This window comes from Pantherophis guttatus, chromosome 7 (genome assembly GCF_059756535.1).
Source record: "Pantherophis guttatus breed Tessera chromosome 7, ASM5975653v1, whole genome shotgun sequence".
NCBI lineage: Eukaryota > Metazoa > Chordata > Lepidosauria > Squamata > Colubridae > Pantherophis > Pantherophis guttatus.
Window position 1 is genome coordinate 35,980,200 of NC_142069.1, and position 17,549 is coordinate 35,997,748.

General features: G+C 34.7%; 2 protein-coding genes across 26 annotated transcripts in view; one reads left to right on the forward strand and one right to left on the reverse strand.

Annotated features, from left to right (window-relative positions):
* The window catches only part of ANKS1B (ankyrin repeat and sterile alpha motif domain containing 1B), a 301,097-nt gene extending 291,164 nt beyond the window's left edge, over positions 1 to 9,933 (forward strand). For 18 of the 24 annotated variants that reach the window (XM_034402922.3, XM_034402926.3, XM_034402924.3 and 15 more), the window contains 2 exons: positions 7,683 to 7,850; positions 9,674 to 9,933. In XM_034402922.3, coding sequence (XP_034258813.2) covers positions 7,683 to 7,850; positions 9,674 to 9,784 — 279 coding nt within the window. In that variant the 3' untranslated portion in view covers positions 9,785 to 9,933. The remainder of the gene's footprint in view (positions 1 to 7,682; positions 7,851 to 9,673) is intronic. The other 6 variants (XM_034402923.3, XM_034402927.3, XM_034402934.3 and 3 more) reach the window with 1 other exon arrangement.
* Positions 9,934 to 14,330: 4,397 nt separating this feature from the next.
* APAF1 (apoptotic peptidase activating factor 1) overlaps positions 14,331 to 17,549 on the reverse strand; it is a 48,726-nt gene continuing 45,507 nt past the window's right edge. For both annotated transcript variants that reach the window (XM_034403785.3, XM_034403786.3), the window contains exons 26-27: positions 15,730 to 15,876; positions 14,331 to 15,211 (exon numbers count right to left, since the gene is read on the reverse strand). In XM_034403785.3, coding sequence (XP_034259676.1) covers positions 15,065 to 15,211; positions 15,730 to 15,876 — 294 coding nt within the window. In that variant the 3' untranslated portion in view covers positions 14,331 to 15,064. The remainder of the gene's footprint in view (positions 15,212 to 15,729; positions 15,877 to 17,549) is intronic.

Consider the following 17,549-nt stretch of genomic DNA (forward strand, 5'->3'; position numbering starts at 1 on the left):
CCTTTGAGGTAGTCCAAAGAAGAAGCACTACCTGGACTATCAGCATTATCTTTATTGTAAGGTAACAACAAACAAAAACTTGCAAGTCTGAAAGCATTTCTCCCTTTGTCTCTTTTTAATCTCTGGAAAACTAGAGAGGACCCCTTTTGAAATGCTTCCCTGATTTTCCTTCAATTATCGACTGAGCTGTCTCTAATCAGACTGTTGCCTAGGCTATGGGTTTTCCTCCTGTCTCCCAAGGTCATTTCCATATACCACCACAACACTTCAAAACTTTAAGTAATGGGTTTAAATGAAGTGCATAGCACTAGTCTGTGTACAGAGCCTCCATTCTCTCAAAGAAAATTGAATATATAAAACTAGAAATTTGAAAACTTGAAAACATGATCAGGGGAACCATGTGCATTCTATTATAGGGATGGTGGAAATATCTGAGCTGCATAGTCTTCTGGTACCTCAACACTTTACACAGATGATGTTTGCTAATCATCAAATTAGGGGTGAAATGCTCCCGGTTCGGACTGGATTGCCCGATCTGGTAGCGATGGCGGCAGGTGGTTCAGAGAACCAGTAGCAAAATCCCTGCGTGCACCCCCATGCCCAGCTGAGCTGCGTGATCATCAGAGGCTTTTTTTTTTTACTTTTGAAAGCATTTCTTCTACAACCTCTTCGGCCGAAAAAATGCTTTTAAAAGTAAAAAAAAAGCCTCTGATGATCGTGCGGCTCAGCTGGGATCATCAGAGGCTTTTAAAAGCATTTTTTCTGCAACCTCTTCAGCCGAAGAAGCTGTAGAAAAAAATGCTTTTAAAAGCCTCTGACGATCCCAGCTGAGTTGCCTGATTGTCAGAGGCTTTTAAAAGCATTTTTTTCTGCAACCTCTTTGGCCGAAGAGGCTGTAGAAAAAATGCTTTTAAAAGAAAAAAAAGCTTCTGATGATCAGGCAACTCAGCTAGGATGGTCAGAGGCTTTCAAAAGCATTTTTAAAAGCCTCTGACGATCCCAGCTGAGTTGCCTGATCATCAGAGGCTTTTAAAAGCATTTTTTTCTGCAACCTCTTCAGCCGAAGAGGCTATAGAATAAATGCTTTTAAAAGTTAAAAAAAAAAAGTTGGCCACCCCCACCCAGTCACATTACCCCCCCACCAAGCCACGCTTACAGAACCAGTAGTAACAAATTTTACATTTCACCTCTGCATCAAATGGACAAATGTTAGATTAGCCCTCCCTTTAAATTGTAATTGTAAGGATGGGGGCCTTTTGATGGTAAATAATCTCATTCTTAATCAGAGATGTAAGTTTTCCAGGTCAAAGTTTTTCAGGTAAATTTAGCAGCTTCACAATTGTACGATACTTGCCTCACAGGTGTTCATTCTAAAATAAATCAAAAAGCAACAGCAGCAGGGATTTCTGGTTCCAATGACTGGAATGGCTTAGAAGTAATCAGCTAGAGAAGCTACAGAAAAATCAAGAGACAAGTAACTCTTGTTCTTCTTTAGCATCCATGTGGACAAAGTATGAACTTCCTGCAGGCCAAAGGCCGCTTCACATGTGTCCTCTCTTGATCTTGGCAACTCAGTTATTACCCTGGGTAATGGGTATCCTTGAAAGGGACATGTGCTGGTAATCCCCACCTCAGGCCTGAATCTCACACAACAATAAATGTATGGCATTGTTATGAAGAAACTATTTCAGGTAAGAAGAAGATTGCCCAGAAGAATATTCTAATAATATTACAAGGATGAAGAAGGATTTAAGATAATGCAGAAACTTTTGTAAAAGAACACACATCATTTTTGTTTCTGAAAAGCTAATAAAATAATGGGACGAAGAAAAATCATCTGAAAGAAGCCTACATCAAGAATCCTATGTAAGTATATTGACTGATATTTGCTACGTTATTTTAATTAATATTTGATTTGACTAAGCAGTGGTCCCAGCACTTATGACTTACAAAATGATTTTAAAAAGCAAATGAGAAATTAATTAGATTATATAAAGTTAAGTCTTAATCCAAAGTTTTTTTTCTGGCTGGCAATAGCATGGATTCCCTTGTTACATTTGACCATAGAGTTGAACAAAGAGATTATATAAAAATCTCATACTCTAGATGAGTTATCTGGTGTAGATTGTGATGTACAGTGTTTTCTTGATGTAAAACATAGAAACAAAGCTTGCTTACTGCAGCTATTTTTTTCTTCAAATAATTCTAATGGAGGGAAGAAACAGATAAAAATATTAATCCCTTTGCTTTATTGCAGGAACTTGGTAACGCAAGTAATAATTTCAGAAATCTTGAACTTCAAAGATTAATCACCAGATGTACTATCCATGGATGTACTATCCATTTTAAGTTCATGTCAAGATGGTCAATTGATCTTTATTGAAAAAATGTTAAAAGAAGATCAAGGAAAAATAGACAAGACAATGGCTAGAACTATATTTGCAGGCAGCGAGCCTCCTGATGTGACTGGAAACCATTTCTGGAAGGAACATTATGACCTAATTTGCCCATCATATGAAGTGTCATCTCTATTGTTCTACTTTACTGCTCAATGTTTGTTTCTAACATTCCAATAAATTTTTTTCTCTACGTATTGATGCTTTTAGTTTATTTCTATGTAAAGGTTGAAAATTCATAAAATAGACTAAATGCAATATTTTTTAGATCAAATAGTGTACCCCAAATGCTACGGTAATGCATATTAGGGAAATTGAGACAAATGTGCATAGAAAAAAAAAAGTTTTATTTCTTTCTAGAAAATGCACATCTCTCTCTATCCTTCCTCATATATTTCTAAAAATGACCCAGAATCATGCCAAAATGAATAAAATTAAGCTTTGTGGTTTTGTTTTTGTGAATGTCTCTCTCTCTCTCTCTCTCTCTCTCTCTCTCTCTGTGTGTGTGTGTGTGCATATGTAGCTTAAGGACTCCAAAAAGTGAACTATTTCTGTTCCCAGGCATACTGCCATCCCAGTAACAAAAATAAGCTAAAAATGTCAGTCACATCTGTTCTAATGTTAGTATGCTGTTAATCCCTATGTTGGTCTGGTAAATTATTGGATTAGGGAAGGATTGCTGGATTTATTAAGGTAATGCATATTTGAGTCTTTATACTTAGAAATATGTACTAATGTGATGTTATGAACATGAGAAAGCCTTGTTAAAGAAAATTGATACTCTCATAAAATAGATGTTGTACAAAATGGTTTTTTTGCCTAATGATTGTGTTAAGACAACATGTCGTCATTTATTTTTCCCATATAATAGTAGTAAGTTGAATCTATCAGGATACATATCTTGAGAATTCAAATTTATATTTTAATGTTTTAGAAATCTATTTTCCATCAGGCAGAGCCAGTGCTATAAACTGTCAATAATGAGAAAAGATGAATGCATTATAAAATATTGCATTAAAGTCTTCCTGGATAGTTGTGTTGGACAAATTTAATTAAATATAGACAGAATATTTGCAGGACAAGTGTGCCATGAACTTCAGGTTCCTCAAAATATGTTTTTCCAATAAATATTTAAAAATTAGACAAGGAATATTTGAACACCTTTCTTTATTATGAGTTACTGCTTCCCATAATAAAGGAGGGTAGGAATATCTGCCTGTCTGTCTTAGCTGTGAATCTCCTAGAATAAAATCTGAGCATATGAGGAATAATTTTAAAGCTCCAGTTTTACAAAGAATATTTTATGTAATTTTTGCTAGTTTAATATTCAGATAGCTCCTCTCTCTTTCCTCTATGCTTTAGTCATTAACTGAAATTTTAAAAGTAATCAGGCTTTGTCTGAAGCTCTCAGAACTCATTACCCAAATAAATGCAACTGAACAGGCCATTCGGTCTGCCTGGCACAGGCATGATACAAGCTATTTTTCTTACGTACTTCTATGCCACAGGTCCCCAACCTGCGGCCCACTGGCCCTGTGCTTGGCTGCAACCCTTCGGCTGCGGAAGAGGTGGGCAAGTGTGTAAATTGCATTTGTGAAGCAGTGCACAGGCACACAAGATGATCCCCTCTCCCCTCTCATACCACTGCTGCCGCCGCTGGTCTGCCAAGACACAAAAATTGGGAAACGCTGTTCTATGCAACAAGTCATCCTTCTAGAATCACTGTGGTTAGAAATTTATGGACACATGTTGAAGAAACTTTGCTGACTATTGCTGTTTACATACGATTCCGTACAAGTGAAATAATCCAACTGAGGATTTTTATGCATAGGCAGAATATCTTGAATAAGATTTTCATGCGTGTACTTGCCTGAATAGCCAGTTTATATAATATTTTTGAAAATTTTGAAAAATTATATTTTAATGATACGGTTTGAGAAAAACTTAAAAGAAAACATAATGTAACACATATAAACATAGGGCTGGATTTTATTGGGCTCACTGACATTTCAAACCACGAATTTTATCGGGTACAGGATAAGGAAGAAGCTGTCTAAAGCTGCTATTACTTCTCTGGTTGGGTTATGATTAGGTTGGGCTCTAAGCGGAAGCAGAATCTGCAACCTCTCAGACCTTCTTGCCAAGTGGTTTATCCTGTAACTAATTTGCTGCTTCTTCATGACAAAATAACTGGGAGTTAAGAGTTATTGTCAATTGCAATGAGCAACTAGTAACCACCAGTTCTGCATATGGTTCACAAAGCTCCATAAATTCAGTCTATCCAAGCATATAGTGCTGTATTCTGGGACAAATAATGATTAGTTCAAAATTTTAGTGTATTGACAAAAAAGGATAAAGCAATATTTTCTGTGAGGTAAGCATTCTAAGCCTTTTAAGACTTGTATCTCAGCTTAAACCCAGTGAAATTTGCCATAACTATATTCCTTAAATGCTGATAAAATGTGAATTTTTATCTTTGCAATAGTGCTGTTTATCACTGGCTATCAAATAATTTGTGAATTAAAATGCTGGGTTTTTATTAGTATTCCTGTGTGCTGTGGGCAAATTTTCAGTGTGCCTAAAACTTGAAAAATGAGTTTTGTTAATATTGCATTTACCAATCTGATCTAAAGCATATAAGCTATCATTTCAGATGTGTTTCTGTTGTAAGAATTGCAGCCTTATAATGCAGACATATATTTGGAATTAAATTCCAACAGTAAAATGAACTATTGATTTTTAATATATATATCTTTTTATCACACTATAGATAGAAACTTTGGAATTTCAGAGGATGTTACAATTTCAGATGTTTAGTTTAATTAAAATAACTGCTAGTGTTGTGGATTGTGATCTGAAAAGCATGAGCTTTAGAAGCTCATAGAATGTCGGCTTGAAACATTTAGAATGATTTGTTATGGTTCCCCCAACATTATACTGTAGTCAGACTTCCCGCTGAATTTTCAAGTTTATTCTTCACTTCCAGGCTGCTGTAGAACATTTTAATCCAATAATCAGTACATGAATATGTCAAATAATATTTTAAGTAGTATGTTGCCAGAATGGATCATCACATTCCAACAAATCATGTGTAATTCCGCAGAATAAACTTCATAATTGGCTGAATAAAAATGCCAATAAAATACATACAAATATATACCACCTACATCAATATTTGTAAACCTTGTCTATCACAACTGGCTGAGAACGAAATGCAAATACTATTTAACAATGTACAATTTTATAATCACTAGCAAAATAAATATTACAAGACTAGTAGGCAAGTTTGCTGTTGCATAGTTTCTTCTTAAAAATCTGTCAAACATACCAAAATAAGAAATCTGGATGATTAAGGTTCAAGAATCCTTCAGCTTGGAAATTTAGTGGATAAGTTTGGTTAGTCACTTATTCAGCTCAATCTGTCGTTTTATTGTAGGGAACAAGTAGAGGCAGGGATACTACATATGATCGTTTTCACATTAAGATGTGTAACATTATGTGGGAAAGACTTGGGAGACTGGGCAAAGATATGCTACCAAGAGAACAATTAGATAAGAGACAGCATAGCCTGCAACTATGTGGATGGGAGAAGAGGCTCAGAAGAGACCCTCCTTAGGTTCTTGGGCTATAAAGGAGACTGAGGGAAGAAGGAAGAATTGTATTTTCAGACTTACAAGATTCTTACAGTGTAGCTTTACAATAAAGTAGAATTTGCTCACCTGGTTGTGATTCCTATCTGGTTTACCTCAGAAGGACAAGAGAAAAGTTATTAAATTAACAGATAAATAAGCAAACCTACATTTTAGTAGATAGTTTTAATAACTAATTTATGGAGTCTGCTTGTTTCATTCCCTGATGTTAATGATTGGACAGTGATAAAAGATAAATTGTAAAAACAATTGCTGTCTCTTGTTGCAAGATTAATCCAATTTGCAAAAATATCTTTAAAAGTTTCATTTGGAAGTATTACTGGTTTACAAATAATGGAAGTTTCAAGAAGGCAGATCTCCCATTTCATGGCCAGTGTGAGGTCAGCATTTATGAATGGATTTATGAGTATTTTAAGATTCTGATGAAGTAAGCCAATGTACAGTTGCTATCTGTGTAAAGGATTGAAAGTTTACAAAACATCAAATCTTTTATCATTCTGTTATTGTCTGCATTTCAATGTGGATTATTATGTTTTATGTTATGCAGTAACCTATAAAAATGAACACATGGTGATTTCAATCGACGTGACCAAGTAAAATAGATTGTTTAAGCTCACAGTACTGTTCTTAAAGTGATAATAAGTATAAATAAATAGGAACATGAGTTTCTCTTCCCTTTTTACTTACCAAATAATTAGGAGGGAATTATCTGCCATTAACTGGTAATAGAAGATGCTATTGAAAATAAAGAAGTAACTGGGAAGAAGTAATTAAACTGGAAAGAAATGAGAGAAACCATGTTTATACTTCAGCTCTTCCCCTCACTTTCTCTCCATTTAGTTTTGTTCTGTTTCCTTTTTCCTTCCCTTCCCTTCCTTTCCCCTTCCCAATGCAATTTTCCCTCCCTCTCCATATTGTCCCTTATCCCTTTGTCTTTACAATTTCTGCTGGAATCAGGAAGGGGAATGTGGTGTATACTTGTGAGTTTCTGATTATGACAGTATTAATTTTATAAATGCAACAATTAATTTTAAAGACAATATATTTGTTGGTTCTGGCCTTACCTATTATTACAGTGTAGCTTCTGGCAGATACAGTATACTCATACATGTATATGCATATGTGAATGACGCATAGACAGACACATTCACATTGGTGCAAGAGTGTTCGCCAGAGTTGCTTTTAGACAGAATTGGCAGTACTACATTGAAAAGCTGGTGGAGCTGATATTGCACAGAATTGTTAAGTTTCTAATTTTTTCCCATGTACTCTTCATGGAGGAGGGTGCATTTAGAATTCAGAAAGAAGTCTTGTTCCTTCCAGGTAAATACAGTATTGTTTGCAGAATTCTGTGTATTCAGTATGCCCTACACCCATTATCTTCCTACAGACAGTGATTGAATATTTACATTTAAATGTTCAATTTATTGTAGGTGAGGGAAGAAATCAAGTATGTTGTCTCTACATTGTTTTTTTTAAAGTGTCAGTAGTAGAAAATGATAAAACACCACCCATGCGCAAAAAGCTATTAATATAGCCTTTTCACAATTAGTCAAAGCTACCCTATATTTAAGATTTTCTTTTAAACTTACATTCATATTAATTAGCTTAATCCTGCTGTTTGTTGCTATTCCAGAATTTAGCCTATGAAATAATTCTCACATTGGGACAGGCATTTGAAGTAGCTTATCAACTGGCACTTCAGGCTCGAAAAGGAGGCCATTCTTCAACACTTCCCGAAAGCTTTGATAATAAACCTACCAAGCCAATCCCAAAACCACGTGTTAGCATCCGAAAATCTGTGGTGAGTAAGAAGCATAATCCATATAGAAGAAACTTTATATCAATGTGTGATAAATGCTCTTGGCCCGTGTTTGTAAATTTTACTCCGAATATGCATTTACTGTAACTAGCTAGATTTTTTATTTTAGTTTCAGAAGTTTGATATTAAAGACATTCTTGAAGGTAATTCTAACCATACTACTTGTAAAGTCTTTAGCAAATAATTGATAATTATATCCAGTATAAGATTATGCCTCAATATATCTGCTGTTCTTGGTTCAATGATCAGTAAGTAAAGTAAAAGAAAGGCACTTCAAGCTCAACTCCTGATGACTACATGGACGCATCCATGTAGTTTTCTTAGCAACCTTTTTGCCGTTGCTTTCTTTCAGAATGTTCTCTTGACTTTTTGTTCTGGCTTGCCGCCCAGGTGTTTTAATATAGATCGGTAGATGCATCTCTCCAGATATTATTGAATTCATGATCCCTATAGCCATATTTTTCAGAGTTATTATGACTGAAGGGGTAAAATGAAGAGGCATGACCAAACTCATAGAAGATTTGTAACAAACCAAAAAGTATCCATCGTCAACCTGTAGATTGGGGAGGAACTGAAAATTTTTTTAGACAACTGACGAAAAATTAACTTCCTAAACTGTTATTATAAAGATCAAATTGTGAGAAATTAATGCCTAATACTTACTAGTTATTAGTATCACTTATACCCATTTGTAACATTTATTGTGTATGATTTACAATAATAGGTGTTATATCAGTTACAAAAAGATAAAAATAAAACAAAATGAAAATCAGAGCATCTTATAAATAAAATCCGGAGTAGTAGGAGATAATATAGTTGGCCAATCTGATCAGATTGGTATCTCCCCATGTGAAGGCTAAAACTGTACGTATGAGTGGTTTTTCATGCCTTACTTTCCAATCACTCCACTCAGACTGTTGTGGGAATAACACGAAGGATGATTCCTAGGTAAACCTGGAGATCCTTACCTGGCAAAAAGGCAGGAGGAGGAGGACAGCTATATAAATATTTGATTCAATGTATTAAAAAGTCCATATGATTGGAAACAAGAATTCAAATTCTATCTCCATCACAAAATTTATAGGAGGGATGGGAAAACCCTGTCTCCTTTTAGCAGCCTAGATATCCCTCTTTTCATCTCAAAATCCAGGAAGAATCAAACATGTGATATTTAAGTTTATTATGTGCTCACTACAACAAATATTGTACTACTTTCAGCCACAGGAAAATTTGCCAACATTGAATCTTAAGTATTTGTGAGTTTTCATGAAAAAATCTTTATGTTTTGGTAGTTTTATGATTGTTGGAGTTTATTTTATGATTTGAACACAAGAAATGTTGTAATGCATACATTACAAGCCAGCTGAGGAACACTGTTCACTATTTATGTTTTATATGTACCTCTTTCAAATTGCAGGAGATGTATATACTTGGCCCTCCTGATTGCCTGCTGCTTTTTGTGATATTGACTAAACAGTTGTATTTTGAATATATGTACTTACAGTAATTTCAAAGTCAAAAGAGAATGTGAGTCTTGCAGTCCAACCTGCTTTTCAAATCTGTAAGCTTCACATGCTGCATCATGGTGTAAGGTTATTCTACAATTTCAGATTTAGTGTAATGTGTTTCATTCCAGCAACACAATTTTGTGAGGGCAGTGAAAATTAACAATCAGTGTCCTACTGGACCATCAGTAGGTAAAAACCAATATATGGTATCCAGGTAATCCAGACAAACTTTAAACATAGTTTTAAAATTCTGTAATTTAAATAGATAAAGCATTCCTGTGTTTATTTGTTTCAAAGCAGATAGATCCCACTGAACAAAAGACTCTTGCCAATCTACCATGGATTGTAGAACCAGGACAAGAAGCTAAAAGAGGAATTAATACCAAGTATGAAACTACAATTTTCTGATAATGAACTGTTCATCATTTCTTGTTGTGCCTTGCACTCAAAGCAGTCACAGCACAGCCTTTCCATGATAAGCAACTCTTCAATCTAACAGAGAGGAAGACTGCACTGAGTGGCCTTGAAACTAGCAAAAACATAAATATATATAAATAAATATATATATAAATATAAAGGCTGCTGGTCATTTCTGGTGATTGTTCTTCCTGCAGCGTTGACAGAAGAATGACATGGGATGAAGACTTTTCAAAGAGCCCACAAGAGGAGTGGGAGATAGTTTTCGTGCACGCAATTTTCTTAGGACTTTGCCACAGTGCTTTCTTTGATTTCATATTTTAATGTTCTACTTTTACAAAGGTCTCTAACATTAATGCTGCTTAGTAATACAATGTTCAGTTATAGTTGGGTTTCTTATTTGGCAAATTGAACATTGAAATAGACCCAGATTATTTAATACAATATTTGAGAAATTATGAAAATTCTATAATTTTTGTTTTAATACGTTTAAAAAATAATAATAGCAAGTTATTAATTTCCTTCATTTGTTAGTTGCTGTTTTTTGTAAACTACATGCCATTTAATCATCTGGAGAAAAGAGGTTCTATATAGCAGTGTGTTAAGATTGATAAATGGTTTTAAGAAGAGGAATTAATAATAATGCATGAAAATGCACCTTGTATTAAATATTTTTGTGTGACAGAGGAAAAATTATATGAAAAAGTGTGAATATTTATGATAAAATCATTAATTATGAAGAGAATTTGGATTTAATTTGAAGTTAAACTGCTGCTGTACTGTTTGCAACAGTGGTAACAGTGGTGTCATCTATAAACTGGATGCTTTGTACTTTGGAAGAATAAAATAAAAGCTGCCAGCAATTGCACTAAGGTACATGCAACTGTACACAGTTTTTCAAGTTATTATAGCCATGCATTTAAGCTTATCAATGTTTCAAAGATGGTTTTAATCCAACTGGAATTTTTATTAAATTTTCTGTCGCAGCTGATTTTAATGAAAAAGTTCAATTCAAAAGATTTTTTTCCTAAATAAAGTTTAAAAAAATCCAAAGTAATACATTGTTTCCACAAAATAACCTGTTGAGCACTGGCTTAACAAGGAATTTAATGAAATTTGCTTACAGTTTTGTTTCAAGTATTTTAATTTTTTAATGTCTTCGTGGAGTATTTGTACAATAACATTTATGTATATTTCAGTGGAACTGAATAAATTACAGTAAAAATATTGATCATAGGCGAAAAACAGCATTTTAAATGTATATTCTATCCAGTCAAATTGTGAATCATTTTGGACATCATTATAGAGATATTTATGAATAGTGTGGTTGACTTCAATGTTTTTTATTCTTCTTTCATATCTAACTGAAAATTCAGTTACACTCAATGGAATTTTTAGCAAAATTGATAATGAAACTCGATTTAAAACTGAAAATTGTATATGGTTTAGTTGATCCTAATCATAGCACTGGATGACAAAAGAACCTTTTAATACAATATACTTGAACCAATTAGTTCCTTGTATATATTTTGCCTATCATTGTTGATATGTATGTAGTAGGCTGATATTAAACATTGAAAATAGTACCCAAAGGAACATTGTATAGGAACAAGCAAATAGTAGCCTCACTGCAACAAATTCTTCTCTGTAAATATGCTTGGGCTTCCAGTTATAAATTTTGTAATTTTGGTCATTATTTATATCCTTCAAAAGCACACAAAATAAATTGAAGTTGTACAGTCAGCATTGGCTTTTTCACAATTTAGTAAGGATAATATTAAACATCAGGCATTCTGAAATGACAAGGAGTATGGAAAACATAATGGTCTAATGGCCAGTGTAATCTGAAATTCATATTGTCTACTTTTAGTGCAATATGATAAAAAAAAACCTAACAGTAAAAAGAGGCTTTTGTTTTTAGGAATTTATTCTGTTTCAGTACAAAGCAATGGAAGGAGAGATGTTAAAATGGAAGAAGGAATAAAGCTAGAATATGGGCCTATATGTATTTCTTTGGTTCAATTTTGAAGTAAAGAGTTCATGAAAAAAAATTATAGATTTGGGAACGTATTTCAAATACAGGTAGTCCTCAACCTATGACTATTTGTTCAGCACCATTCAAAGTTATAACAGTGCTGGACAAATGGTGGTTACAACTAGTCCTTGGCATTCCAGCTGTCCCAGCATCTGCATAGTCATATGATCATGATCTAGGCATTTGGCAATTGGTTTGCACTTATGAACCAGGTTCCAACACTCATAAAATTACAAGTGCCTTTTGTGACTTTTTTTGCCAGCTTCCCCACAAACTCAATTGGGAAGCTGAAAGGAAAGGTTGCCTGTTGCTGGGTTAGTCTGCTCCACCTGTGCACTCTCCCCCAGTCCTTCTGGGCTTCTGCCATGGTTATTTTCAAAGGGAGACTCATAGAAAACATGTTGTGTAACCTGGATGAGTAGCAATGAGAGTATGGGTCACTGTTTTGAGATCCTCCCACTTAGGTAGCTGCTGTGACCATCACAAGGCATAATCAAGGAAGCAAGAATTATACAATAATATATTTAATGTAAGTATTATATAAAGTACATGATCTTGGAAACATCAACAGAACTTCATTTATTAGCATGCTAGGCAAAATCATTATAGAAGAGTGCTCTAATTCACAATTCTCACAGATGGTACAGAAAGATACTGGAGCTATGGTACTTAAGCCTGACAATAGCTCTAATAGGGCTCCAGACAGCAACATTCCTCTCATCCAAGCTCCAGGAAACGTCCAACCAGGAGAGCCAATGATGTTTCAGTCACATACTCATGCTTGAATCCAGATTGAAAATGTGCCAGATAAATCTTATTTCTTCCACAATACTTTGAAGTTGATTTTCCAGCACCCTCTTACTCTACCAGCAAAACAGAAGACTGGAAATTGGCAACAGTGTCAAAAATAGAGAAGAGTTTGTAATAACCTATTTCACAAACAGCTGCAGACTATCCTCCAGATCCAGCAAATATGCTTTTTCCAGACCATATGAATCAAGAGGGACAGGAAGCAAGCCCAGAGGTAGCAGAGATCATACTTCAAAGTATCCTTTTTACTCCACAGGCTAAAAGAAGTCTCAAATATAATGTTTTCTATTTCAGCACTCATCCCATCAAATCCTGCCCCTATAGAGTCAAGACACTGATGGATTTGAACATTATTGGTGAAATGTCATATAAACTAGCTATAGTGGCCTGGTAGAGATCTACATGCTAAATCCTAACAAAAAGAAAGTTGGCAAGGGTAGACTTGGCCAACAGCTCACCAACACAAGGGAGCAGTAGAGATGTTTCACCTCCCTTATTGGCATAAAGTAGACTTGAACATAAGCCCTGCCTTGTACTTAATCTGATTCAGTTTTTATATTTAAATATTGGTGCTCAAGGTATGGCTTCTGCTGTTTCATCCTTCAAAAATCTTATTGAAACCAAGCTGCTATCTGGGATGAACCAAGCACCTCAGGAGAAATTACACTGAGAGCCCAAGTTGCCCTGAATGCAAGTTTACCAGACAACAGAACTCCATCAAAAAACAAGGGACTCAAATCCCAACCTTATGATAGCCAGGATCCTTAGTTTGTCTCTGGCCCAAGTTAACACATAGGTACTCATACTTGTCACTCGAAACCACGGTCCATTTTCGCCATTACTTTACCCCCCCTTGGGGGCCTGTTACTAATGAGTACCAGCTTAATATCCAAACCTTTCATTGCAGGTGAGGACCATTCTTCTACAACCTCTTCTTCCACTCAGTCTACAGTCCAATCCCTGAGAACTTCGTCAATTGCCACAGGCCTTTTCTGGCCTTCTTCATGTCAGGGCTTGGGCATCTCAGCTTTTTTTCTCCTGTTCCAACCTGGTTAAGTTGTACAGTAATTCTTACTATGTCTGTTGGGCCCGCCTAGATTGAAGAGATATTTAGATATTTTTGTCTGGAAGGGCATTTTATTCTTGGCCAACCTGTTTCAAAGACCTGATGTTTGCAAATGACTCAATGTCAGTTTGGGTGTTAATATCTTAAGACTCTGTTAAAATATTGCCTTGGCCTGATATCCAACTGAAAGTAGGCGTGTTGAGAGTCAAGCTGCCAAACTGCTTTTGACAAATTGGTGCTCCATATGGTGGAGGAAATGTGCCTACCTGTTCTTCAAGGCATATTTTTGGTAGCTTTTGGGTTCCATTCAGAAAATGAGCTAAAAAGAGACAACTAGAAATCTAGCAGAAGTTTCTAATCTGCCTATCAGCACAACAACAATCACATGAGTTCCTCCCTCTTTACTTTCCATGTTGTTATTTGTATTTGTGCACATATGCACCCCAAGAGAACAACTTAATTATCAATTTTGTATCCTGTGTACACCTAATCATCTGTCTCAAATTAGTATTAAAGGACAATAAACAACTTATTTGAAAATATGTCATCTAAAGAAGAACATTTTAGCAGATAAATTTTATTTAAATATTCATAGACAAAAACTAAAAGAAATACAGGCTAGGAAAAAAAATCAAATATACTTTATTTTTTAAAAGGAAACAAGAAAAATGCAAAATAATCTTAATCATACATTATCTTTAAAAGTGAAATATTCTTCCCAATACATTTTTTGTAGTTTTAATACAATTAACTGTCAGTGACATTTTAGCCTGATTCAAAATGGAATATGTTAAGCCAACATCCAAACTTTTGGAAAAAAATTATCTTTAGAAAATTGTATTGTGTTTTTAAGCAAAGAACAAGACTGAAACATGTGCGCTTATATTATTATCTTTGAAACAGGACAATACCAGTAGGCACTTTATGCCATGGATATTTTCAATTATTCACATTGTGTATCAAGACATCACCTGTCAATCCAAAGGCATCAAGACAAAATTACAATAGTAAAAAAAAAATCAAAATCAAAATCTTGGAGTGGCAAATGTGCTTATGATTTAGAAACATTTGCTATTAGATCAATGACTGCATTATCACATATTGCTCTTTCTGGTGATCAAAGTATAGTGTAATTATATTCAGTGCAACTTCCAAGAGCAAAATATATTAAAGAACAAAAACTGCATTTTCATTCTGATCAACCACATATTTTTTTAAAAAGGTGCTGATTTGGAAGAAATTACAAATGTATCATGTATAGTAAAAAAATCACAGTTTCATGAAAGTTAGAAAAAAATAAGGAAATGATTCACTTCTGGCTCAAAAATACTATAAATATAAAAGAGATTACAACTTAAATTTATTCCATAATCCGTAGCACATAAAGAATGCCTAGATTATCCAGTGTCACACATGTTTTGAAATCAGGGGACACATGCAGTGATTTGAGATTTGTTCCATTTGTGTAGAAAGTTTGTAAGGATTGATTAGTATCCACATTCCACCACTAAAAGGAAAAGAAAATATATTTATAATTAAGAAAAATAAAAATCTGACAATAACCTATAAATACACCACAACCAAACTGTGGCATACTCCTCTTGCTGTGCTACACATTTGAAAAAAGAGCAGTATTCATAAGACTCAAATTTCAGAACACAAGGATTCATATTACCTATACAAATGTAGATTTCAAAATCTGCCCTAAAGCATGATTATTTTCTTGAAATTTACTTCCTATATTAGAATTACACAGATCTCTTAACTGAGAGCTTTGGGTAAGGTACACAAGTACTTCTAAATTGTCATCAAATTGTAATCTATGGGATAGAATAGGCAAATTGTAGCGTTATTGCATAAAATTCTAAATTAAAGATACATACACAAGAGATAAGTTTATTTTTCCCTAATTCAATCATATACTTCAAAGAGATGGTTTTTAATGACTCTCAAAAAAGTTGTGCACTCTTAGCTTATATAATAATTATAGAAATTGCACTTTTTACAAAATTGTATTGAGCTTACCTTGATGTATCCTCCAGAAGAAACAAGCACTTTACCATCAGGAGAAAAATGAAGGCCTGTCACCCAGCCTCCATATGCTGATCCTCCTTCATTTGTTGTGGCAGAAAAATACAAGTGAAGTAATTTACCTGTTGATATGCTCCAAACCTGTAATACAAATGCAGCAAAATATTACATACAGTTTTAAATTTTTGTAAGCTATCTTAGAGAATCCAACTAAATGATGGTGTTGAAATAGAAACAAAAAATAAATCCAGCTACAAATGTTTCTGGAATTCATAAGGCACAATATCTTGTAGATTAGTCACCTCCATAACTTCCTAAATGTATTATTTTATCAAGCTAAATAGACCAGTCTTCCTTTTAAATTAATAAGAATCAATGGCCTTCCTTTGATATTAAAATGCAAATAACTTTGGAACCAGAGAGCCAGTTTGGTCTAATAATTAAGATGCCAGTCTAAAAACCAGGCAACTGTGAGTTCTAGTCCTGCCTTATGCATGGAAGCCATTTGGGTGACTTTAGGCCAGTCACCCTGTCAGACCATATCACCTCAGTTATTGTTGGAAAAATAGGAAGAAGGCAAAATATTAAGTATATTCACTGTCTTTAATTATTTATAAAAATAATAAAGGCGGAAGTAAAAAAAATCTAAAACCAGTAATGGATAACAGGCACTGAAGTGTATATTGCCTATTGTTTTAACTGGAATGTAAAAACACATTAAAAATTATGTGGCATAAGAGGGCTATGGGGAATTTGGAAATGTTGTCTTTTTCTTCCAATGTATAGGTAGTTCGCGCTTATGATAGCAATTGGGACTGGGATTTCTATTTGCTAAGCAATGCGGATGTAAAGTATGACTGCACCGCTTAGTGACAGCAATCCCGAAGTCCCAGTTGCATGATTAATCAAATCCCACAGTTATTCAGTGAGGCAACTTCCTGCCAGTTTCCCACAATCAAGTCAATAAGGAAGCAGGCAAAAAGTTGCAAGTCCCAGGTTGTCAGGGAAGTAAGTGGCTGCTGCTGTAGGGGGGAAGGAGGGAGAGGATTTGCAAAAAGGCAATGGAGGGTGTGGCACCAGTCAGCGGCTGGTGAGGCACAAGGCCCAGAAGGGATGGGGAAGGGTGCGCATAAGTAGGAGACTTAGGTACATCGGCAACCTTCCCTATCAGTTTCCCAATGACTTTCTGGGGAAGTCAGCAATGAAGACTGCAAATGGTGATCACATGGTCATGGCAACCAATTGTAAATGGGAACCAGTTGCCAAGTGCTCATACTGTGACCATATGACCCTGAGGTGCTGGGACAGCCAGAACTATGAGGACCAGTACTAACTACCATTTGTTCAGCATTGCTGCAACTTTGAACAGTGCTCATAGGTCAAGAACTATTTGTATATATGACTACAGATAGTTCATGTTAACAAATACTGAAAACTTTTTTTTGCTACAGAAAACATGTTCCTGAAAGACTACTTTTTAAAATTAAATGTTTATATTTCACAGAATAAAAACTACAAAATTAAGAAAAGTATAAGTAGTAAAATAGTAAGAAAGAAATAAAATAAAAAGACACAAAAAGAAAAAGATATGAGGTAATGTCTAACCTTCTTTACAGCGGTTATAAATGCATTCATTTTGTTCTCTCTCTCTCTCTGTTATATCATAGCATCCCACTTTCCATATTTTACCCTAATCATCAACCTGTATCACTACTTCATTTTTTTCTGTTGTGTGAACAGTTGGATTCAAGAAATGATTCATGCTCCCTTGAGGGAGGGGATTATATCTGCTGGTTTGAAGGAGGAAAAGCTTT